Raw genomic sequence first — 25,349 nt, 5'->3', positions numbered from 1 at the left:
CTTGGACATTTTTCTGATAAATTTGATACTTTCCTTTCTCCGCAGATATTGTTCAATTTCCCATAATCCTGAAAACACATTTCGAGGTGACTGTCAACATTATCAAAAATTTCACAGTAAATTTGTTTGCAATTAGGACTGTTTTTTGTTGGCTCACCTATTTCTTGTGCTGTTTCTGCATAGATGGACTCATTAACGAATAAATGGCCTTCCGAATTTCATCAACTTTTCTCCAGTAGAAAATGACGTTGAAAGTTTTCGTTTGGAGGATATTGTAGAGAACATCAGTGAAAGCAAATATTTTGTCAAATGTCCTAAGGAGAAAACAAAATGTGAAATCACTCAGCGTGAGGAGGTAACCTTTCACTGGAGCTAAAATTTCATTCTCAATTTCGAGGAAATTGCGTAGCACTGAGTTTAAAACTTCATACAAATCACTTCTGTGAATGAACACGGTGCTCACTAACCTCTTTGTATAGTTCCACCTAGTAGGTGAAACACAAGGAAGTCTTTTCTGCAAATACTCTTCCAGGAATTTGGCCCATTTAGGTAAACGTGAAAAGAAAGCAACAATACCATTAACAGAGTTTAAAAATATTTTGTATTCAGACAACTTGTTCACAGTATGGGACAAAACTAGATTAAAGCAGTGCGCATAGCAATGAATAAATAAAACTTGAGGATGTGTTCTTTTAATTAAAGCTTGCACTCCATTCATATGCCCGACCATTGAAGCAGCTCCATCGTAAGGCTGCGCAATTAACTTGTTATTACAGTCAAATATTGTCTTGATTTCTGAAATGCCTAAAACTATTCTGTTTTCACTGACGTCAATGTACCCGACAAATCTTTTCTTTGTTTGCCCATTGTAAACATAACGTAGAACAACGGAGAGTTGTGTAGTTCAAAAATAATAAAGGTGTTCTTTAATCCACCTTATAGTGGTTACATAAACAGACTTTCAGTTAAATTGGACATGTTTTGCCCTCAATTTAGGGCATCTTCAGCCTAAAAACAATCTTCAAGAGTACACCTTATATTAATATGGAAGCTAAAAGTTTAGCCAGTTACTAAAATTCAGTACATAAAAATGTGAAAAATGATACATTATACAAACATGTTAATGGAAACACTGTCAAAGATTGAACCATAAACTATTTTGTCAGAGACTAAAACTTACTCCATTAAAAATTCTAATTAATACATAGAATATGTTAACGTGGAAAAACATAGGAAATACTCAGCGATGAGTTTGCATATGTGAGAAACTGGTCACCGATTTAAATCCATAGAGACAGACCTAGCGATAATTAGAAACATAGAAAAAGGGAGAATGTTAAACGAACTAGAAAGTTTGTATATCTATTTAGACCAGATGTATAATAAGGAACAGAATCTTAATGACATCACGGACACTAAAAGCATTTTACATGAATTAACGCCGAAATTATTAAAGACAGTTAGTTCAAATAAATTTAGAGTACCGAATATATTTAATTCTTCATACTCTAGTGCTCCATCCATACCTACGGATATTAGGCCCACTTCCAGCAAAACAGATAACTCCGCCCCTTTGTCAGCCTCGTCACAGTTGACTCCACCCATCCTCACCTCCCTTCCAATGCTCCCCCATTCCTTCCCCTCCAAGTTCACTACCGCCTCTGCAGCACAGTTATAATACGAGACTCAGAGCCAACAGAAGGGCGGCTACCAACGCAACAGTAGATAGCAAATGACAGCTTTCAACATACATGTAAGTCCTCATCTGTTCCTAACAACGTAAACAGAATTCTCTCCTTGCGTTCAACTTAATCCTTCCTTTCCTTCTCTTAGAGAACATTTTCCAGTATCTACTGATATTTCCTGACAAGGTCTCAGACAATAATATTGCCTACTGGTGCTAAGGGCCCCTTCTGCAATAATTCAACTGATGCTTCAGTTTCACCTTATGCTCACGATTTCATCAGCGGCCTTGAACATCTTGTATTTATGACATTCATTTTTGTGCTTGTGTTTCATGCCCTCATGTTGTCGGCATTATGTCATTGTCACTTTGGTATTCCACTAACAATTTTAAATGAACCATTTTAATAAGAATTTTTAACGGAATAAGTTTTAGTCTCTGACAAAATAGTTTAATCATTGACAGTGTTTCCATTAACATGTTTGTATAATGTATCATTTTTCACATTTTTATGTACTGAATTTTAGTAACTGGTTAAACTTTTAGCTTCCATATTAATATAAGGTGTACTCTTGAAGATTGTTTTTAGGCTGAAGATGCCCTAAATTGAGGGCGAAACATGTCCCTTTTAACTGATAGTCTGTTTATGTAACCACTATAAGTGAAAATTAAAGTATTGAATAGGTGGATTAAAGAACACCTTTATTATTTTTGAACTGTAAATTTTCAACACGGACCAGAAATGAGATTTATAACATGTAAAATGAGTTGTGCAGTATTTGAAACATCAGTCGTCTTGTCCACTAAAACTAAACAAACTTGCCTTCATTCAATTCAGATTTTATTTCTTCCAGCAATGAGTTTGCCACTGCATCAATTAAATCACTCTGAATTCTATATGATACACCCCTAAAAACTGTGGATGTCTCCAAGTGGGTTTTCAAAAGAGGGTCATATTCTGCAGTGTATTTTAACAGTTCGATGTAGTTACCCCTATTAACTGAGGTTTCACACTCAGCATGCCCTCGGAAAGAAAATTTTTGCTTACATAAAAAGCACACAACATTAACAAAACGCTTCCAGAGTTCCCTGTTTTGTTTTACCCTCTCATTATGAGCTGGTCATCTAGTTGTGTGTCCACCCTAACTTTACCAAATGATGCTAAGAGATAAGATGCTCTGATGTGTCCTATAGACTCTTCGTGAGAAACAGCTGCATTGGTGAAATTTCCCAGATTAATTTTTTTTTGCAAGCTACTTTATGTCGCACCGACACAGATAGGTCTTATGCCGACGATGGGATAGGAAAGGGCTAAGAGTGGGAAGGAAGTGGTTGTGGCCTTCATTAAGGTACAGCCCCAGCATTTGCCTGGTGTGAAAATGGGAAACCATAAAAAAACATTTTCAGGGCTACCGACAGTGGGGTTCGAACCCACTATCTCCCGGATGCAAGCTCACAGCTGCGCGCCCATAACCGCACGGGCAACTCGCCCTGTTCCCAGATTAAATACCCCGTTTTTGTCCAGCTTGTGTTTCTGTCTTTACCAAAAAGAAGGCAAGACCAACAGAACAGGTGCATCCTGTCAACCAAACATATTTTTCGTACGAGGAAGCAGTAAAGTGCCTAGTGAAACCTTTTACCTGTTTTGTTAAGCCTGGTAAATCTGGAGTTGGCCTACCTTCTTTTATAAGGCTGCATTTTTCGTGTAAAGGTCTACCTGAGAAAGGCAAGAATATTTCCAAATTGGTATTCACGGCAGTGACAACACCATCATAACTTAATCTACAGCGTCATGATGCATAACACATGTTATATTCATCAATAATGGCACAGAACTTGCGAAAACTTCACCTGTAATCCAAGAGGAACACTACAAAAATTCACAATATACCACCATTACAGACAACCAAATACAACATTTGCTTAGCTCTGTGTTCATGTTGGGCAACCTAAATATTTTTCTGCGACTATCGGAAAACATTCTGTAAACGTGCCATCAATGAATTGCTCGAAAGAAACTTTATACATGCAGAAATCCAAAAATAAAATATATTCTTTTATAATAAAATTGAAGAAGCCTCCGTGGCTCAGGTGGCAGCAGGCCGACCTCTCACCACTGGATACCGTGGTTCAAATCCCGGTCACTCCATGTATGATTTGTGCTGGACAAAGCAGAGGCAGGACAGGTTTATCTCTGAGTACTCCGGTTTTCTCTGTCATATTCCATTCCAGAAACACTCTCCATTAACATTTCATCTCATCATCATCATTTCCCAACTCCAGTTTCCCGGGTGTGGTGTACAAGCGCTCGCCATCTCCTTCTGTCTTCGTACATCTTCTGTTCCGTTTCATCTATCAGTCATTTATCATTGCCCCAGAGGAGTGCGACAGGCTTTATCAGCCGGCACATTTCCTACCCTCGCCGCTTCATTCATTCCATTCCTGACCCGGTCGAAAGACTGGACACAGGCTATGGATTTTCATTTTCATATTACAATTTATTTCATAAACAGGCTCTATTTTTATTAGCAAGATGATGTATAAATGGCTATACTGTTAACTTAATACTTTTATTGTAGCCTCTAGTGTGTGGCACTGAACACTTTGAGTGTCAAGTATTAAAACTAACAGGCCCTACCTAAGCTAGCTGGCCTGTCACCGTAAATTGCTGTCTGAGGAGGGGCCACAGCTTCAAGGACAAGGAAGCTTCAAGTGCATGAGTCATCCAAGCAACTTAGGCTAAATTTCACCTGGGTAGCTCTCTTTCGCAACAGCAAGGAAACCCAGCTCGTTGGAGAAGCTAAACTGCAGTAGTACGAGCGGATCATTGAGCCTGCTGTACTTGGTTTAGATATTAGCAGTTTTTTAAACTTTATAAAAAGTATTCTAAGGAACAATAAGAAAATATAAATACAAAGTTATTTACCCAAGCAGCACTGTGGTAGTAGGGTTTCAGTGCATGCCACTGGAAGAAAGGCCGAGTGTTGCATGGTTGAAGTGGCTAGGACACGTTAAATCTATTCAAGGAACTATTTAAAATAGTTTATGTTGGGTCCACCTTGTCAATACACTTTTAATGATTGAAAATTATTTATTCTATCATACATGTTTCAGGAACAATAAGCATTCCCTTCCCTATTTTAAATAGTTTCTTTAATAGATTTAGACAAGTCAATTACAGGATCAAACAAAATACCTAATATGGTTAAGTTTATCAACAGTACGACACGTTAAGCGGATGCAGCTGACTCGAATTCCATATTCCTCCATCTCCTGATTGCATCAATAACTTGTCCTTATACTTCCATTTCATCTTTCATTAATAAGACTGTTATGAAGAGTAAAGGGATAACACACTTCCTTGTCGAAGTCCTGTTTCTACACTGAACCAGTGTATTTTAACTCGTGTCTTATCAATACATTAATGTGATTTTATATCTGATGTATTTTGTAAAATATTCTAGCTGATTATGTCCCTTAGGGGAAGAAACATGTTTTAGATCAAAATAAATATCTATGTATTCAATAGGCAGACTGCTTAAATACAGGTATATTTTACATATTTGCTACTTGACAGGCAACTGTACCAGGACTTAATATAAATGTCCTATTCCTTAAAGACTCAAAACACTAAACTAAGGTTTATTACATTCAGAGATCTTTCAAAAGCTGACTACAGTATGTTTACTGAAGATGCACAAGATATTCCATGGGACTATGTACTGTCAGTTGATGACACTGACATTAAAGTATAGGACTACAAATTTAACAAATGTCTAACTGCACCCTATAACCGACACACCCCAGGAGATACACATCCACAATTAATTCACCTGCATACACCCCAGCGTCAGTCAGTAGGGCCAGACATATCCCACTTCGACGAGTCTAGTGTCAAACCTGGTTTTACAGTGCCAATGCCTGGAAAGTCTTATACCTTATTTTTGATTGGCTCAATTAATGTGAAAAATCTAATTCCCTCATTGGAACTTAAGACTTTCCATTTAGAATTGCTTGTGGAAGTTTTCTTCATAGGGTAGGACCTCTTCAATTTTACCTCTGATTAGTGTTAAGAGTTCTACTTCCTCTTTAAACAATAATCATCAACACCTAGTATGTTCCTCTCTGACCAGGGGTGTAGCCAAGGGGGTTAGAAACCCTCCCACCCATGTAATTTTTACTTAAATAAAATAAACAAAAAGTGACAATAAACAAACTAAATAAACATTCATGGACACAAAGTTATAAAATCAACAGATCTGCTGAATCTATTTTCTAAGAAGGTTCGAAAGTTGGATTTTAGACTGTTAACTGAACATTCCATTCACTGTAAAACTGTTAACCTGAACATATTTTCCTTGTTCTATATTTTAATATAAGATTTTGTCCTGTACTGCAATGTGAACATCAACATAATTCACTTGTATCAGTGTCCTTGTAATGACAGCCGTGCATGTGCGCACCACAAACGCACAAGCACCTTCATTATGTTCTATTATAATTTGTCTCCGACTGTCTAGTGTTGTCAAGTCCAATGTCTAGACATAAGGTCATGATAGCTGAGTAGCTTTATCACTGGCTTCTAACCAAAGTATGCAACATTTTTAAAATTATTTGGATTCCAATGAAAACTGAAAGTCCCATGGGTGTGATCAAGATGTCTACAGTCTCATAAATCTACAAACTTGCTTTTTGTCTAGTCTTGCCGTTCGCATTATGCTGTCCTCATCTACTACATGTATGCACTAGACTTCGTACCCAGCCTAGGTAACACACTCATCCACAAAGAACCACAAATAGAAAAAAAAATATATAGGCCTATTTTGAAGAAAGATAACTGCAAAGATGAAAAAATATTGAGCAATATTAAGCAGTTCAAGCACACTTCGCTTTATTCTATAAAAAGTATTGAATTAAGTCAGCCTACACCCTGAGGTTTTTTCTTTACAAGTTGCATTACACTGCACCAACACAGATAGGTCTTATGGCGACGATGGGGTGCGAAAGGGGTACGAGTGGGAAGTAAGCGGCCGTGGCCTTAATTAATGTACAGCCCTAGTATTTGCCTGGTGTGAAAATGGGAAATCACGGAACACCAAAAGATAACATGTCGATTACTACAACTATCATGCATTGGTATGAGATTTAGATATCGCACCAAAAAGGGTTCAGAACATGTCCTAAAAAAAACTAACCAATATAGGTCCACATATTTTAATCGGGGACAAAACAGGCCATTCAACAAAATCACCAAACCATATACGTTAACACAAAACAGGAACATGGATATTCATAACTCAAGTTAACAGCAGCAATGTTTTAATGTACCCTTTGTATTTTCATAAGACACCAGATTGAAATCTCCATCACAAGTAATAATTAGGAGTAGAATTACTGACATGCAAACTTACTGTTAACAATATTATATTTGGAGGCTTCATAGGATACTCAGGAGGGAGAAGTATTCGTCCATGGTATACTCCTCCTTCAAAATCTGTAGCAGGAGGCCCCTGAACAGTGAAGTGCCACTCAAACAGATTATCTTCCAGAGGATGAGCCCAATACTCCTCTGTAGCATCTTTCAATTCACATGCTTCTCTCATCAGCCTCTTAACAGCTTTAATAAGTGAAGCATAAAAATAAGAAAAACATAAAATTCTGGACGCTGACAAACGGAAATAAAACAAGGAACAAGTTTAACCTTATTACAAACAAACCTGGGCTTTTTATATTATATTTTCCTTCAAAATCCATGTTATCTTGTTAGACACAAATGACCTTAGGATATCTCACTATTACACGTAGTATGGTGCTACGAATATCCGCTAACTAATTGACCGGTGCTGTTTGTGGTTAATATATACATCTAGGGGAAATTCAACTAAAAATTTTACGTGGCCCTGTAGGATAACAACACATCAGATGATCGTTGTTTTTTTCCTGAACTTCAACCTCCCACTGTAGAGTTGGGTCGTTCATGAACTAACTAGTTCATTTGAACGACTCGTTTATTTGAACTAGTACGAGTTCGTTCAAATATTTTGAACGAGTCGTTCACGCGAAAATACAGCATATTAAAAAGGAGGACGAAGATGTAAGCAAGCACCATCTATTGTAAAAGTTACGTACTAACTCAAGTCCCGCCACCGCCGTCTCGATCCTCCTATACTGCCTGCTCTATGCAAGCCTTTTTGCGACTACGCTGCGACAAAATTGCTCCGCTAGATGGCAGACATAGACTCACAATGGTCTAAACTTATTCTAATGACGACAGCCTACAAAGCACTACGCAGTATGGTCATATGTTCACTGAAGCTCGTGAATTACATCAGTAATATTAAATATCGGCAATATTACCTGCACGAAGTCGCAGTTGGCCTCTTCATGTACAATTTAAATATTTTCTTGGACGAAGGCTTGGAGTGGTACCGTACTTTTTGTATTCTTGCCAACGCAATATCAAATAATAGAGGTCTTACGAATTGGTTAGGATAATATCACTAACATTTTGCTGATGTTCTTTGACCTCACACTGTAATAAAACACATTCTCAAAGTTTTTAAAATATTTGTTTTATGTCGCACCGATACAGATGGGTCTTATGGCGATGATGGGATAGTAAAGGCCTAGGAATGGGAAGGAAGTGGCCGTGGCCTTAATTAAGGTACAGCCCAGAATTTGCCTGGTGTGAAAATGGGAAACCACGGAAAACCAACTTCAGAGCTGCCGACCGTCGGGTTCGAACCCACTATCTCCCGGATGCAAGCTCATAGCTGCGCGCTCCTAACCGCAACTCGCCCGGTATTCTGAAAGGGAAGACGTCGCAAGTCCTCGTAATACGCTCATACGCTTGAAGGACTTCGACAATAGGGCACATCAGTTTAAATGAACTCCTGGAGATGCTTCACCAGAGCAACAAAACTAGGTTTTGGGTATGGAACTCCTCCTCTGTCCTGATGTATAATCAGTTCCATTTAGAGGTGTCGAAGTTCTAGGCAGTGAGATGTTGCTGACACAAATGTCACACTCCATCCTCTCTTCAACAACACGAACCTAATACCCGCAATTTAGGATTTGATTTCCTGTTTCTAGTTTGATTGGAATATTATCGTCTGAATATCTGAGGTTGTCCAAAATGTCTAAACATGAAGGCGTTTTGTGATTGTCCGTCACAATTTTTATCACAAGGAATCCACTATCCTCCACGGCTTTAATCACCTTCTGGAAAAAATCCGCAGCCTCTTTCCAGTCATTCGACCGGGCCAGGAATGGAATGAATGAAGCCCCCATCTAGCAAGGAGGATAGGAATTGTGCCGGCTGGCGGAGCCTTTCGCACCCCTCCAGGGCAATGATTAATGAATGACAGATGAAATGAAATGATATTCGAGAGTGTTTCTGGAATTAAATATGACAGGGAAAATCGGAGTATCCGGAGAAAAACCTGTCCCGCCTCCGCTTTGTCCAGCACAAATCTCACATGAAGTGACCGGGATTTGAACCACATAACGCAGCGGTGAGAGGCCGGCGTCTACCGCCTGAGCCGCGGAGGCTCCATCAGATTCTGAAATAAGGTGTAAAGGCACAGATGCGAGAGTAATCTGAGGATATCCAATTACTTCCTTCATTAGGTCCTTGCCTAGATAAAGCCGACAGCCGCTTTTCTCTCAATTCTCTTCTAGACTGTATTTCACGGAGTCGTATATTTTCTGGCTGCGAACAACCTTGCCGAGATTGGCAACATGGTATACAACAGTTGAATATTTCGGGGAAAGAATCTGAAGTTTCAGCTCTATGAAAAATATACCTTGCACGAACGGAAAGAAACAAGTACCAACACCATAAAATCAGTTTTGAAATATCTATAAACATAACATGATTAATTCATTTCACAGTTCTATTCAAAATATATCTTGTACGAACGAAAGTGACCAGACACGTTTACTCTTGTACAAAATAACTCAGGTTTTCACACACATTCATGCACCAATAATACAGTGCTACACCTACACTGACAGCGAAGATTGTGCGTCTACTGCTGCACTCTTACGGCGATTTGGAGAACTATTGGTAGTCGCGCCTTCCTGTGTTAAACTAGTGTCATAGAGCAGGCAGTATAAGAGGATCGAGACGGCGGTGAGTCCCGCACGGAATACTACTGTATCTCTCTTGCGCCGCTGGTGCTGTTGCTTTACCTAGTTCATTTGAACGAAATGCCGCGAGGGCTGCTTCCATGAAGACAGCACAAATGAACTACCTCGTTCATTTGCACCACCGCCGGCTCGATCCTCCTATACTGCCTGTTCTATGCCACTAGTTTAACACAGGAAGGCGCGACTACCAATATTTCTCCAAGTCACCGTAAGAGTGCAGCAGTAGACGCACAATCTTCGCTATCAGTGTGGGTGTAGACTACTGTGTTATTGGTGCATGAATGTGTGTGAAAACCTGAGTTATTTCGTACAATAAGTAAACGTGTCTGGTCACTTCCGTTCGTACAAGAGATATTTTGTATAGAACTGTTAAATGAATTAATCAGGTTATGCTTATAGACATTTCAAAAGTGATTTTAAGGTGTTGGTACTTGTTTCTTTCCGTTTGTGCAAGGTATGTTTTTCGCAGAACTAAAACTTCAGATTCTTTCCCCGAAATATTCAATTGTTGTGTACCATTTTGCCAATCTCGGCAAGGTGGTTCGCAGCCAGAAAAGATAAGACTCAATGAAATACCGTCTAGAAGGGAATTAAGAGAAAAGCGGCTGTCGGCTTTATCCAGGCAAGGACCTAATAAAGGAAGTAATTGGATATCTTCAGATTACGCTCATATCTGTGCCTTTACACCTTATATCAGAAGGTGATGGAGCCTCCGCGGCTCAGGCGGCAGCGCGCCGGCCGCTCACAGGTGGGTTCTGTGGTTCAAACCCGATCACTCCATGTGAGATTTGTGCTGAACAAAGCGGAGGCGGGACAGGTTTTTCTCCGGATACTCCGGTTTTTCCTGTCATATTCATTCCAGGAACACTCTCGAATATCATTTCATCTGTCATTCATTAATCATTTCCCCGGAGGAGTGCGACAGGATTCGGTAGCCGGCACAATTCCTATCCTCGCTGCTAGATGGTTCTTCATTCATTCCATTCCTGACCTGGTCGAATGACAGAAGAGGCTGCGGATTTTTTTCATAAAGTGATTAAAGCCGTGGAGGGTAGTGGATTCCTTGTGATAAGAATTGTGATGGACAATCACAAAACAAACGTATTCATGTTTAGACACTTTGGGCAACCTCAGATATCCAAACGATAATATTCCAATCAAACTAAAAAACAGGAAATCGAATCCTAATTTGCCGGTACTAGGTTCGTGTTGTTGAAGAGAGGATGGATTGTGACATTTGTGTCAGCAACATCTCACTGCCTAAAGCTTCGACACCGCTAAATGGAACTGATTATGCATCAGGACAGAGGAGGAATTCGATACCCGAAACCTTATTTTTGTTGCTCTGGTGAAGCATCTGCAGGAGTTCGTTTAAGCTGCTGTGCCCTACTGTCGAAGTCCTTCAAACGTACGAGCGTAATACGAGGACTTGCAACGTCTTCCCTTTCAGAATACCGGGTGAGTTGGCCGTGCGGTTAGGAGCGCGCAGCTGTGGGTTTTTTTTTCATCTTGGAGATAGTGCATTCGAACCCCACTGTCAGCAGCCCTGGTGATGGTTTTCCGTGGTACCCCATTTTCACACCAGGCAAATGCTCGGGCTGTACCTTAATTAAGGCCACGGCCGCTGCCTTCCAATTCCTAGGCCTTTTCTATCCCATCATCGCCGTAATACCTGTCCGTGTCGATGCGACGTAAAAACAAATAGCAAAAAAAAAAAAACTTTCAGAATGTGTTTTGTTACAGTGTGAAGTCAAATAACATCAGCAAACTGTTAGTGATATTATCCTAACCAAGTTCGTAAGACCTCTGTTATTTGATATTGCGTTGGCAAGAACACAAAAAGTTCGGTACCACGCCAAGCCTTCGTCCAGGCAAATCTTTAAATTGTGCAGCTGCCTCTGTGGATCAGCGGTAGAGTGTCGGCCTCCGGATCCCAAGATAGCGGGTTCAAACCCGGCAGAGGTAGTCGGATTTTTGAAGGGCGGAAAAAAGTCCATTCGACACTCCATGTCGTACGATGTCGGCATGTAAAAGATCTCTGGTGACACATTTGGTGTTTACCCGACAAAATTCATTAAAAATCTCAGCCATAGACGCCCAAGAGAGTTTCGGTTTACTCGGTCTGCCATCTAGTGGTGGCCTAGAGTAAAACGGAACGTCGAAATTGACGAGGAGACAGCCAGATGGCGTCAAATTGAAATGTCTGCACACGGTAGCTGAGGCCATACGATTAAATAAATAAAATTTAAATTGTGCATGAACTGCGACTTCATACATGTAATATTGCCGATGTTTAATATTATTGATGTAATTTACGAGCTTCAGTGAACATATTCATTTATAGGAAGGGGAGTTAGGAATTGAAATAACTTACCAAGGGAGATGTTCAATAAATTTCCAATTTCTTTGAAATCATTTCGGAAAAGGCTAGGAAAGCAACAGATAGGGAATCTGCCACCTGGGCGACTGCTCTTAATGCAGATCAGGATTGATTGATTGATTGATTGATTGATTGATTGATTGATTGATTGATTGATTGATTGATTGATTGATTGATTGATTGATTGATTGATTGATTGATTGATTGATTGATTGATTGATTGATTGATTGATTGATTGATTGATTGATTGATTGATTGATTGATTGACCATACTGCATATTGTTTTGTAGGCTGTCGTCATTAGACTAAGTTTAGAACATTGTGCGTCTATGTCTGCCATCTAGCGGAGAAATGTTGTCGCAGCGTAGTCGCGAAAAGGCTCGCATAGAGCAGGCAGTATAGGAGAATCGAGACGGCGGTGATTTGAACGAAATGCCGCGAGAGCACAAATGAACTACCTCGTTCATTTGAACGAAACATAAGCACACACGCAAATGGCCAATGGCGTGCCGTGTTAATAATCACATGACAGCACATTTCTGAACTGGTGATGGAGCAGGAAGAAGAGTTATAAAAAATTAGAACGTTTATCTGTCTCTCGTAGATGCCTTTTCTCCACCTAGGGAGGCTGGCGGCGCCGCTGGGCACTGGGCATCTGTTTTCTGCTTGTGCTAGGCGCTCCGCAAGACGATGAAATACCAAGTTCATAGAATGTCGTACTAGCCGCCTAGCTTTGTAACTGAGCGCATGTTGGTTCGAGTCCCGTCCTATGCAAGATACTGCAACCATACCACCCACGCATTTTTAGTCTAGAGTCAAATGCCACCTCATCTAGAAAACGAAGAAAAATAAACTTCAAAGTGATGGGTGAGCAAAAGCTCTTTCGACCGTGCAAGGATCAACTGCACTCCTCCATTCCAAAGAATCAAACCAATGGCCTCCCAGGGCCATGGTACGTTCGCGACAAAAATCATAATATAACACTTAATTAACTTAAAGGCATAAATGAACGGAGGGAAATTTAGGATGCAATATTTTTCCGGAAAAATGACAATCAAAGAAAAGTTCTAAAACCTATTTATTATTCCTTGATAAAATCGCGGATAATTGAATTTAACCCTGAATAATTATACTATAATGAAAATAAAATATACAACATCCGATGGATTAAATACAAATTTGGAGATGTCACTCCTTTCATTAAGAAAATATAATAATTCATGTTTGTTAATATTTATCGATTAAATGTCGAAGTTGTTTGTTCCATTCCCTTTTTGACATGACAATAAGTATTACATTAAATAATCGGTACAAAATCCTTTTTAAGAACAGAAATATCCTACTCCCAGTGAGCCAAAACGACACTCATATAAACATGTAGATTATGAAAGGGCTAGATCATATTTTGAGCAACACCAATTCCAGTGGGTAGATGGTGGGGACATAAATGCTTCATATGCTGCTTTAACCAGATACATTCAAAGTGGTCTTGACTATGCATCGACAGTTAGAAAATTTCATCATCAAAATGCAAACACCATTCTGAATGCATGGTGCACACCAGAACTTGCATCACTCTGCAGGCATAAAGCACTTCTCTACAGTAAATTGAGAAAACACCCACACAACAGTATAATTAAAGAAGAATATAAAAGTTACTGCAATAGAGTTACAACCCTGAAAAGGACTCTCAAGAAGTAGTACTATGATAATCAATTTAAAAACAATCTACACAACACTAAACACACCTGGCAACTCATAAACGAAGTTCTTGGTAAACCTTCAAAGTCAACAATCAATATTACACGTATCAAGCTAGGGAATGAATGTTTTGAAGACAAAAGTGACATTTGTAATGCCCTGAATAATAATTTTATCTCAGTCCCTGCCACACTATCTTCAAATATTGTTCCACATCCTGAACATACTGCTACAATCAATAACCATCCTAATTCTTTTTTCCTAGAACCATGTTCTCCAGAAGAAGTGTCTACAATAATCAATTCTCTCAAACATGCTCGCTCAGTTGCTAGTGATGGTATTTCCAGTAAACTTCTCAAAATCTGTAATCGAGCACTATCTGGTCCAATATCTGAATTTATCAACTGCTCTTTGGCAAAAAGCATTGTCCCTGATTCATTAAAGATCTCTAGAGTGGTTCCTATACACAAACAGAATGATAGATCCGACCCTGGAAACTACCGACCCATCTCAATACCACCTGAATTATCTAAAATCTTAGAAACTGTTGTCAAAGTTAGGCTTATTAGTTACCTCGAAAAATGCAGTTATTTTTCCAGATTTCAATATGGCTTCAGAGAAAAGGCTGGGGTGAATCCTGCCTTAATGGACATTATAATTGAGCTTCAAAATTATATTGATAAAGGTTACAAGACTGCTGGGCTGTTTATTGATTTTAAAAAGGCTTTTGATACTGTTAGCCATGAACTTATGATATACAAACTGGAAAAGGCAGGTGTGAGAGGTCCCTCGCTGCTCTGGTTTAAGGATTTCTTATCAAATCGACAACAATATGTTCAGACTGGCATGAATAAAAGTGAGCTACGAAAGATCTGCATTGGTGTACCACAAGGTTCCATATTGGGTCCAATTTTGTTTCTTATATATATTAATGACATAGCCCTGTGTTCTTTTAAGGGTAAAATATCACTTTTGGCAGATGATACTTCACTGTTCTATTCAAATTCTGAAGATGAAATAGTTGCAGATATCCAGCATGACTGTTATATCTTAGATGAATGGCTGAGAAAAAATCTGCTAACAGCCAATTACTCAAAAACTGTGTGTATGATGTTCGATAAATCACAAAATGACCTAAATGCAACTACAAATATATTATTTGGCACTACGAAGTTGCAATGGGTTAAAGAAGTTAAATATCTTGGACTAATAATTGATAGTGCCCTCTCCTGGATACCTCATATATTAAACGTAAAAAATAAAATCTCTGTCTTGGTTGGTATCATTCGCAACATTAAGTACCTACTAACAATTGACACTCTTCGTCTAATTTATTTCACAATGATACAATCTCGACTTTCTTACTTGTGTTTCATTTGGGGCAAAGCAACCCAAAATAACTTAAATACTTTGGAGGTCTTACAAAACAGGGTTATTAGATTTATGTATGGATTTCATCAACTATATTCTCGAAATAAAATGTACTCTGAAACAAATATATTACCTCTTAAGAAATTAATCTCATTAAACGCATCACTTCTTATTCATAAAGCCTTGCATAACAAAATGTTCACCAACTCTGAATTTCCTAAAGTCACTGACATCCATTCATATAAGACAAGGCAAAAAAATAAATTACATGTTCATCAAAATTATACAACAAGGTTTGGCACTAAGGGAGTGCAACACTTACTAATATCTGAATATAACAGCATTCCTGACAACATAGCAATCATCTCTAAAACTGTGCCATTTCGTAATAAGCTTAAGAAGTACCTGTTAGGCACTATAAATGTGTAACAGTTATTTTTCTGATATTTTCATTTCCAAATCTTAAAAGTCAAAAAGTTGTTCCTCCTGTATTGTTACTCTGATGATAATCCACTTAATATAATCCTATCCATTAGGTAAATTGTGATACTTAAAGTATATGTAAAACCACTATTATTACTCTTTCACTTTTAGACCTTATGCGTTAATCCGCCAATGTTGTGATTATCTATGTATTGTTCCTCTTGACAGAGCTCTTGCTCTCTGGAACCCTATTTATCAATCAAATAAATAAATAAAAATTATCTATGCGAAAAATTAGAGACAACTTGGAGTGGTCGCCTAACGAATTAATTATACTACTAAATAAATAAACAAAACAATAAGCGAACACTAGTGGATAAAATCATAATCATCAAAATAAGATTTGACTGATGTTGGGTCCAGAAATCGAACCCACATCACAATGACTCCGATGACAAATAACGAAACAGAACCCGTTTTGGAATCCAAACATAGGGTTCGTCCTCCCAGCTCTTTAACAGATAAAAAGGACAATTATCATCTTAGAGCAATTTTTTCCCGTGGATAAAGGCAGTAAATAGCTTCTTCTCTCTCAAACAGCTGGTTCATATTCCCCTTAAAACCGCCGTGCTTTTAAACAACGTAGGAGGTGGGGTCAGGGCTGTATGGTTTGACATTCAAATAAAGGAATACGAAGACGTACGCAAGTACCATCTGTTGTAAAACTTACGTACTAGCTCGCGTGCGGTACGGAAAACTACCTCTGCTCACGTCGCTAGTACTGTTGCCAAGAGAGCTCATAATAAACTACCTCGTTCATTTGAACGACGTGCCACGAGAGCTGTTTCCATGAAGACAGCACAAATCAACTACCTCGTTCATTTGAACGACTTCGTTCGTTTGAACGACTTCGTTCATTTGAACGAAATGCCGCCAGAGTACAAATGAACTACCTCGTTCATTTGAACGACAAAATAAGCTCGCACAAAAATGGCCAATGGCGTGCCATGTTAATGGTCACGTAAGAGCACATTTCTCATCTGCCCATGAACTACCTCGTTCATTTGAACTAGTTCATTTGAAAGACTCAAGGCGATGAACGGTATCGACTGAACTAGTTCAAGCAAATGAACTGACTGGACCCATCCCTATCCCACTGACCACCGCCGTCTCGATCCTCTTATACTGCCTGCTCTATGCCACTAGTTTAACACAGGAAGGCGCGACTACCAATAGTTCTCCAAATCGCCGTAAGACTGCAACAGTAGACGCACAATCTTTGCTGTCAGTGTGGGTGTAGCACTGTATTATTGGTGCATGAATGTGTGTGAAAACCTGAGTTATTTTGTACAAGAGTAAACGTGTCTGGTCACTTTCGTTCGTACAAGATATATTTTGAATAGAACTGTGAAATGAATTAATCATGTTATGTTTATAGATATTTCAAAAGTGACTTTATGGTGTTGGTACCTGTTTCTTTCCGTTCGTGCAAGGTATATTTTTCATAGAGCTGAAACTTCAGATTCTTTCCCCGAAATATTCAACTGTTGTATACCATGTTGCCAATCTCGGCAAGGTTGTTCGCAGCCAGAAAATATACGACTCCGTGAAATACAGTCTAGAAGAGAATTGAGAGAAAAGCGGCTGTCGGCTTTATCTAGGCAAGGACCTAATGAAGGAAGTAATTGGATATCCTCAGATTACTCTCGCATCTGTGCCTTTACACCTTATTTCAGAATTTGATGGAGCCTCCGCGGCTCAGGCGGTAGACGCCGGCCTCTCACCGCTGCGTTATGTGGTTCAAATCCCGGTCACTCCATGTGAGATTTGTGCTGGACAACGCGGAGTCGGGACAAGTTTTTCTCCGGATACTCCGATTTTCCCTGTCATATTTAATTCCAGAAACACTCTCGAATATCATTTCATTTCATCTGGCATTCATTAATCATTGCCCTGGAGGGGTGCGAAAGGCTTCGCCAGCCGGCACAATTCCTATCCTCCTTGCTAGATGGGGGCTTCATTCATTCCATTCCTGGCCCGGTCGAATGACTGGAAAGAGGCTGCGGATTTTTTCCAGAAGGTGATTAAAGCCGTGGAGGATAGTGGATTCCTTGTGATAAAAATTGTGACGGACAATCACAAAACGCCTTCATGTTTAGACATTTTGGACAACCTCAGATATTCAGACGATAATATTCCAATCAAACTAGAAACAGGAAATCAAATCCTAAATTGCGGGTATTAGGTTCGTGTTGTTGAAGAGAGGATGGAGTGTGACATTTGTGTCAGCAACATCTCACTGCCTAGAACTTCGACACCTCTAAATGGAACTGATTATACATCAGGACAGAGGAGGAGTTCCATACCCAAAACCTAGTTTTGTTGCTCTGGTGAAACATCTCCAGGAGTTCGTTTAAACTGATGTGCCCTATTGTCGAAGTCCTTCAAGCGTATGAGCGTAATACGAAGACTTGCGACGTCTTCCCTTTCAGAATACCGGGCGAGTTGGCCGTGCGGTTAGGAGCGCGCAGCTATGAGCTTGTATCCGGGAGATAGTGGGTTCGAACACCACGGTCGGCAGCTCTGAAGTTGGTTTTCCGTGGTTTCCCATTTTCACACCAGGCAAATTCTGGGCTGTACCTTAATTAAGGCCACGGCCACTTCCTTCCCATTCCTAGGCCTTTACTATCCCATCATCGCCATAAGACCCATCTGTATCGGTGCGACGTAAAACAAATATTTTAAAAACTTTGAGAATGTGTTTTATTACAGTGTGAGGTCAAAGAACATCAGCAAAATGTTAGTGATATTATCCTAACCAATTCGTAAGACCTCTATTATTTGATATTGCGTTGGCAAGAATACAAAAAGTACGGTACCACTCCAAGCCTTCGTCCAAGAAAATATTTAAATTGTGCATGAAGAGGCCAACTGCGACTTCGTGCAGGTAATATAGCCGATATTTAATATTACTGATGTAATTTACGAGCTTCAGTGAACATATGACCATACTGCATAGTGTTTTGTAGGCTGTCGTCATTAGAATAAGTTTAGACCATTGTGCGTCTATGTCTGCCATCTAGCGGAGCAATTTTGTCGCAGCGTAGTCGCAAAAAGGCTTGCATAGAGCAGGCAGTATAGGAGGATCGAGACGGCGGTGCCACTGACATAAGAGCCCTCTAAGCGCGTGGAAGCAGAACCAGACCCAACCAGACTTGAACATCAGTTAAAATAACTTCTTCTTATTATTATTCTTTATGCTTACGGGCTCTTTAAGCAAGACCGACTCCAATCCTCAGACTGTAATATAAGAAAAACATGGCGGCCGAAGTAGCCGAATTGCTGGTATTGGCTAACACGAGAATATCACGTGCATTTTATATAAACGGTCGTAATTTAATATGATAAATGTAACATCGTAAGGAAAATCACTTTTACACGTATGAAATCGCTTCGCCAACAAGTACGCATCACATATAATCAACTAGAATCACATATATTCTACTAGAAAAGAGACCAACAAGCTGATTATTTAGACATTTCAATTCGTCAAATAATGTTTTCTCTTAGATTTCACTTCGCTGGATAGATGAAAATACGTGATAAAACTGTTAAAATGATATTTCTAACATCATTTTGAATGTTTCAAAATAAATTAAGGTGCAAAATTCCTCGATTTATTCGCTCTCATGAGAACTGTGAAACACAAACATAACTTGTTGCCTGAGTTTTGAAGTGGTAGATAATTTCTTAAATTCACCACCCAATGAATGGGAATTACACCCGAAATCATAATGTTATTCGTTTTAGGTCCTACTAACTACATTTTTTACGGGTTTCGGAAACGTCGAAATGCCGAAATTTAGTCCTGCAATAGTTCCTTTACGTGCCAGTAAATCTACCGACACGAGGCTGACGTATTTGAGCACCATCAAATACCACCGGACTGAGTCAGGATCGAATCCAGCAACGTGAGATCAGAAGGCCAGCTCCTTAACTGTCTGAGTCACTCAGATCATTGCTAGTTTTTTGCTAACTGCTTTACGTCGCACCGACACAGATACGTCTTATGGCGACAATGGGACAGGAAAGGTCTAGGAGTGGGAAGGAAGCGGCCGTGGCCTTAATTAAGGTACAGCCCCAGCATTTGCTTGGTGTGAAAATGGGAAACCACGGAAAACCATTTTCAGGGCTGCCGACAGTGGGGTTCGAACCTACTATCTCCCGAATACTGGACACTGGCGCACTTAAGCGACTGCAGCTTTCGAGCTCGGTGTCACTCAGATCAAGTACACCCGAAATGATTATGTTAACATGATGTTAATATAATGTTGACATATGGCATAACAGCACTTCACGCAATGATAGTAACCTTAGTAATGAAACGTTCAGACACTAAAGATATAGCCTAATAGGTTTTTACCCATTAAATAACATGAGTGGAAAAACTCTTGACTAAACATTGATATTTAACCACATGCACGAGCTTCAGTTCGGCACAGTCTGCTTGATAACTGATAGCCACAGCATGAATCGGAAGGTGTTGGTAGTGTAAAACCCTACGTTACAAACCCAACTAATCCCTCTAAGTCACTATTTCGTTTGTGTAACAGTATACAGATTGCTCCATCTGTCACACTTATAAGTTTTGTTATACTCCAAGATCCAGCCAAACATTTCCGCAGGCAAAGCACAGATTATTGTAAAATACACTTGCATCTAAATCACTAGACACTTTGAAGCACATAGACACTGACGGAATAACACAATATCAATTATATTCTATCTAAGTTAATATTTTTCGAGGAACACGAATAGTTTGGAAGTAGAGAACTAGATTTCCTAACCTCAGACCTATTCTCAAAATGATGTATGCACGCTACGGTTCTGCCATGGACTTCAAAATAATCACGATGTATATTCCTAATCGATTTCTCTTCTAATGTTCTATTTCATAGGAAACTTAAGAATAGTTGTATGAGAGGCATTGCCATAGTTATACTAAAAACTGGTCCTCCTAGTGCACTCATGTTTTTTAATGAGTACAAATACGATCAAAACAAGCACATTCTCACATTACTGCGTATAATTACAGATCCTATGTACCCACCGACTCATATAAATACACTCGCACACTTATATTCTACAAAGAAACTAACATTTATCGTCAAATTTAATAAAATTACACCGACTACATACGATAACAACAAACCAAAACAAACCCACATTTCCAACAATTTCGGCTACTCGATTCGCCATCTTTGAACGATCGAGAGTAGCATTAAGGTCTGAGCAAGACCAACTACAATTACATCAGACCGTAATCCAGAAAAAACATGGCGGACATCGGTGGGCGATATGAGAGTTTGAGGGGAAGGTTATGCATGTTTATTCCAAATCACCTAAAGGAAAGATCACAACTCGAACGTTATGAAATGCAACTCACTAACTCAAAATATGAATAATTAAACACTAAAATATCGTTATCACGTATTGTAAGTCTAAAATGTAATTTTAGAGGGGAAAATAAAGAAGGGAGAATTATTGTATCAACGTCAGGTTGAAACAGCATAAAAATATTTCACATATGAAACTCCGGCCAGCAAATAAGATATATAGATGTCAACAACGAACATTATTAACCTTACATGAAATACTATGCAACACCACCATTAACCACAGCCCATTATGTAAAACACTCAAACAAATTTCTCCAACAAAATTTCAACCCTCCAAAATCCACCTGTATTGTTGAGTAGGTGCAAGCGATATTTGTACGATACACTTGACCATATAAAGCACTCGTCACCTTAAAACTCACCAGAATTGATGGCACAGTTGTATTTTATATAAAAAAGAACATAATCCTCATGTTCAATCACGGGAATTGGGGTTAGGTTTAGTTTACGCACGTTCATTGTAAAACGTTGAAAATTAATTACATCATTCTTGCACCACCGTTTAAGATTAATTTAGTCTCTACGTCATACATTTTTATAATGCTTTTCCGGATCTTACTAGGACTGATTTAATTTTCTTTGTAGTAAGGTACGTTGGCTGATAGGGCAAATGCTAGGATAGGTAACATTAGTTTTAATTTCGGAAGTTTGCGCGGCACTCAAATTAGGTCAACACCTTCTATGGGTATATAATATCTTCCATAAAAATACATTTGATTTCAAAAATGATTAATGCACACAACATTATTAGGTCTATCTTTTCCTTACGAATGCTCTTAACCCAATTTGGCTTAATACTACGTCTTTTGGAAACGGGAACACTGAAGCTTTTGCCCTACCCCTTACTTACATCCAGGCACACAGCACTTTAAACTATAAACATAATGCACACGTAACTAAAAATAAAGAAAATAGCCTACTTTCAGAGAAGAACATGAGAATCAACATTAACCTAATCACCACCGATATTGTTGAAATAAATAAGCTGTGTGAGAACAAACAGCTTCTTACGGCACTGAACGAGGTTCTATAACCTTCTTAAGACTATAAATAAATATAATGTACGATTAATAATATTCAAATTTCCGTAAATATTTGGTAACAACACGACTTACACAAATCAAAACAAACGCAGCTAACACTCCAGCTGCCGCCATTATGGACAGTTTCGATAGCTCGGTTAAGGTCTGAGGTATTGTAGTTGGTCTTGGTCTGAGGATTGGAGTCGGTCTTGCTTTAAGCAAATACAGTAGAGACAATACACGACACTGAGCGAGATATCGAGGGACAGCTATTGGAGCTCACTCTAGCAGATAGACCTGAACGGTACTGATTCTGTCATAAGAGCACGTGTATTTTTGTGTGAAGTTTTTGGTGTTATTTATGCGTTTTCAGTGAGTTGACATAATTAAATAGTAGCGTGTGTCATTCCTTGATATCTCCTCTCAACATGAGGGGAAAGGTATGTGCTGTGTTTGGCTGCAGTAATAACGAAGTAGAGAAAAATGCGCCCTCGTTCTTCAGGTTCCCTCGTGACAAGAACATGTAAGTAATATTGTGTTTGCATATATATTCTTCCAGTGACAGAGATTTTTATAGTACTTCATAATCTTCTGACCTGCTCGACCCATGTTTTAACGGGCTTAAAATATAATACGCATATTTTATTGTATAGTGCAGCAGTTAACCTTCAATACCGATGTGTTGTTGTAGGTGTGATCTGTGGGTTTTGAAATGTCACAGAAGCGATTTGGATAAAGTGTACAATAAAGAAGGGGCGTTACGCTTGTATAAGAATTATAAGATCTGTTCAGATCATTTCCAGGCCAGCGATTTAAAAAATCCTCGACTATACAGCCAAGGGTATGTTACATTTTTACTCTAATTGTACGTAAATATTCCTCAAAGCATCACTATCAACAACATTGTCATACTTTTCTTTCTTTAATCCCTCTTCTCAGATTAAAGCCGGAATTTTATAGATTTTCTTTCTGTTAGTAGGCTTCATGTTAAGAGGAAAATTGTCCAGCTTTTAAATGTTAATTCATTGCATCATATGTGTAAGGAATGTGCCGATATTTTATTGACAAGAGTCTTAATGTGATGATACAATGTTTTTTAAATGAGAAAAAAGACAAATCCAACCGTAAAAGTTCAGGCAGGAATGCTAAAGCTAAAAAAAGTAATGCATAAATGAAAGATCAAGCCATTTCACAGCAGCCCATTTCATATCTTGTTTATGTGTCTAATTTCAGTCTTTAAATAATAACCTTTTAAATAATTCCTCATTCGTTTATCCAGAATTGCTTTAGCAACTTCGAAGTTAATATTTCAATACCACTTTCTTTCTAGACGTAATTTATTTATCCATTTCCGTATATACATTTCCATTGATATTTGAATTTAGCTCGATATGTTCAGATCAAGTCACTAGGAGCGCCACCGTCGAATTGTCTCACATTTTAGCAAGGCGAAATCCGTAAGTGTCACGTATTGTCTCTACTGTATTTGACTGGACGTAGCGTCTTACGACGATGTCCAACAACTAACCAAGAAGAAGAAGAAGACGCCTGAGCGAAGTAAAGAACAAATAGGAAACAATCCACTGGCAATTATATACGGTTAATCGTTAGGCCCCATTCACAATGCAAACGTAACCATAAACTTAACGACGTAACGTAACCGTAAAATTAACGTAAAATTTGTGGTATTCACAATGGAGGAACGTAACATTAACGTAAAGAGTACACAGCAGCCAATCAAAACACTACCATGTTATTTAGTACGGAAGTCAGGTTTTGGGCTATCTCGCAATTTTATATTTCAATATTTCGATGGAATCAAACAACGTGGTAGCGGAATTCATATTACTTCAAACATCTATTGCTTTGCTCCTGGGAGCTGTGTAGGCCTACGGTACCTGAAAAATGCAATGGAAACAACGGTGCAGAAAATGGGTTCATCCCTTGAATCAAAGAAGGTTATCTCAGGGCGATTTCGGTAATCTACTGTAAGAAATGACCCTCATCAGTTCGTTTTGGACATGCGGATGAAACCTGAACCGTTTGCCTTTCTTACGATTTGCTTCCCCTTTTGTAATAAAAAGAAATGTAAGGTCTCCTTTACCGACATCTATGACCCTATCTACCACACCCCGATGAGATGTTTGGATCTATTTGTTTGGATGATATCGTTTTCGTAAAATAGTAGTCCGTCATAATGTTAAGAAATATACAGGGACACTGTTTTATTTATGACAGGGATTCTCTCTCGTCCGTTTGCCAGCGCTGCGAGCTTGTCTCCCGCCATTTATTGTCAGATTTCATTACTACAGGATATTAATTTCCACCAATTATTTTTAGGTACAGCGTATTTGTAATTCTTTTTCCTTCTATCATACATAGCCTATACACAAAGATTATTTTGAAAGAGAATTACAAGTGTTTCGTCGAAAGAAGTCATTATATCGTGCACAACACACAGTGTTTACCTCTGCTCTGATTGGCTGGTTCTTAAAGTTAACGTAAAATTAACCGCAAGAGCTTGGAGTTTGCAATCCCTTAATTTTACGGACTCGCAGTTAAGTTTACGTCGGCGCATTGTGAATGGACCCATTAGATAAGATGGCCGCTAACTTCTAAGTTAACGTTAATTTTAAGTTTACGTTACGTTACGTTTGCATTGTGAATGGGGCTTTACTTTCGTTCAAGTATTAACTAATTCTGTATTGAAATGCAATAATAGAGATAAATAATATTGTGTTACCTGATCATGTGGGAAATCGCCATATAGTTCAAAATTTCCTGAAATTGCAAAATCATGATATTCACTTCCCGCGAATTCTGTATGCAACACGCGCAGGTGGACGCTTCTGTAATTTTGAGTTATACAGTGTGAAAATCAGGATATGGCTGACTTGTGAGTGCAGTGTAAATTTTAAGTGTGTTTTATTTTGGTTAATTAACTTATTCGTGAACTCATTTTGTTTGGCACTAATAAATTATAGTATTTGAAAATGAATGTGGGGGCCAAGAGAAATAAAACCAAATACAGTAGAGACAATACGCGACTCTTACGGATTTATCCTTGCTAAAATGGGAGATAATTCGACATTGGCGCTCCTAGTGACTTGACCTGAAAAAATCGCGCTAAATTCAAATATCAATGGAAATGTATATA

General features: G+C 38.8%; 1 protein-coding gene across 1 annotated transcript in view; it reads right to left on the bottom strand.

Annotated features, from left to right (window-relative positions):
- The window catches only part of LOC136873054 (ubiquitin-conjugating enzyme E2 J1), a 37,712-nt gene extending 30,034 nt beyond the window's left edge, over window positions 1-7,678 (bottom strand). The window contains exons 1-2 of the mRNA XM_067146681.2: window positions 7,402-7,678; window positions 7,096-7,301 (exon numbers count right to left, since the gene is read on the bottom strand). Of these exons, the coding sequence (XP_067002782.1) occupies window positions 7,096-7,301; window positions 7,402-7,438 (243 nt within the window). The 5' untranslated portion in view covers window positions 7,439-7,678. The remainder of the gene's footprint in view (window positions 1-7,095; window positions 7,302-7,401) is intronic.
- Window positions 7,679-25,349: the final 17,671 nt, after the last annotated feature.

Source organism: Anabrus simplex, chromosome 1 (genome assembly GCF_040414725.1).
Source record: "Anabrus simplex isolate iqAnaSimp1 chromosome 1, ASM4041472v1, whole genome shotgun sequence".
Classification (NCBI taxonomy): Eukaryota; Metazoa; Arthropoda; class Insecta; order Orthoptera; family Tettigoniidae; genus Anabrus; species Anabrus simplex.
The sequence above is the reverse complement of the archived record's forward strand: the minus strand, read 5'-3'. Positions and strand labels throughout refer to the sequence as shown.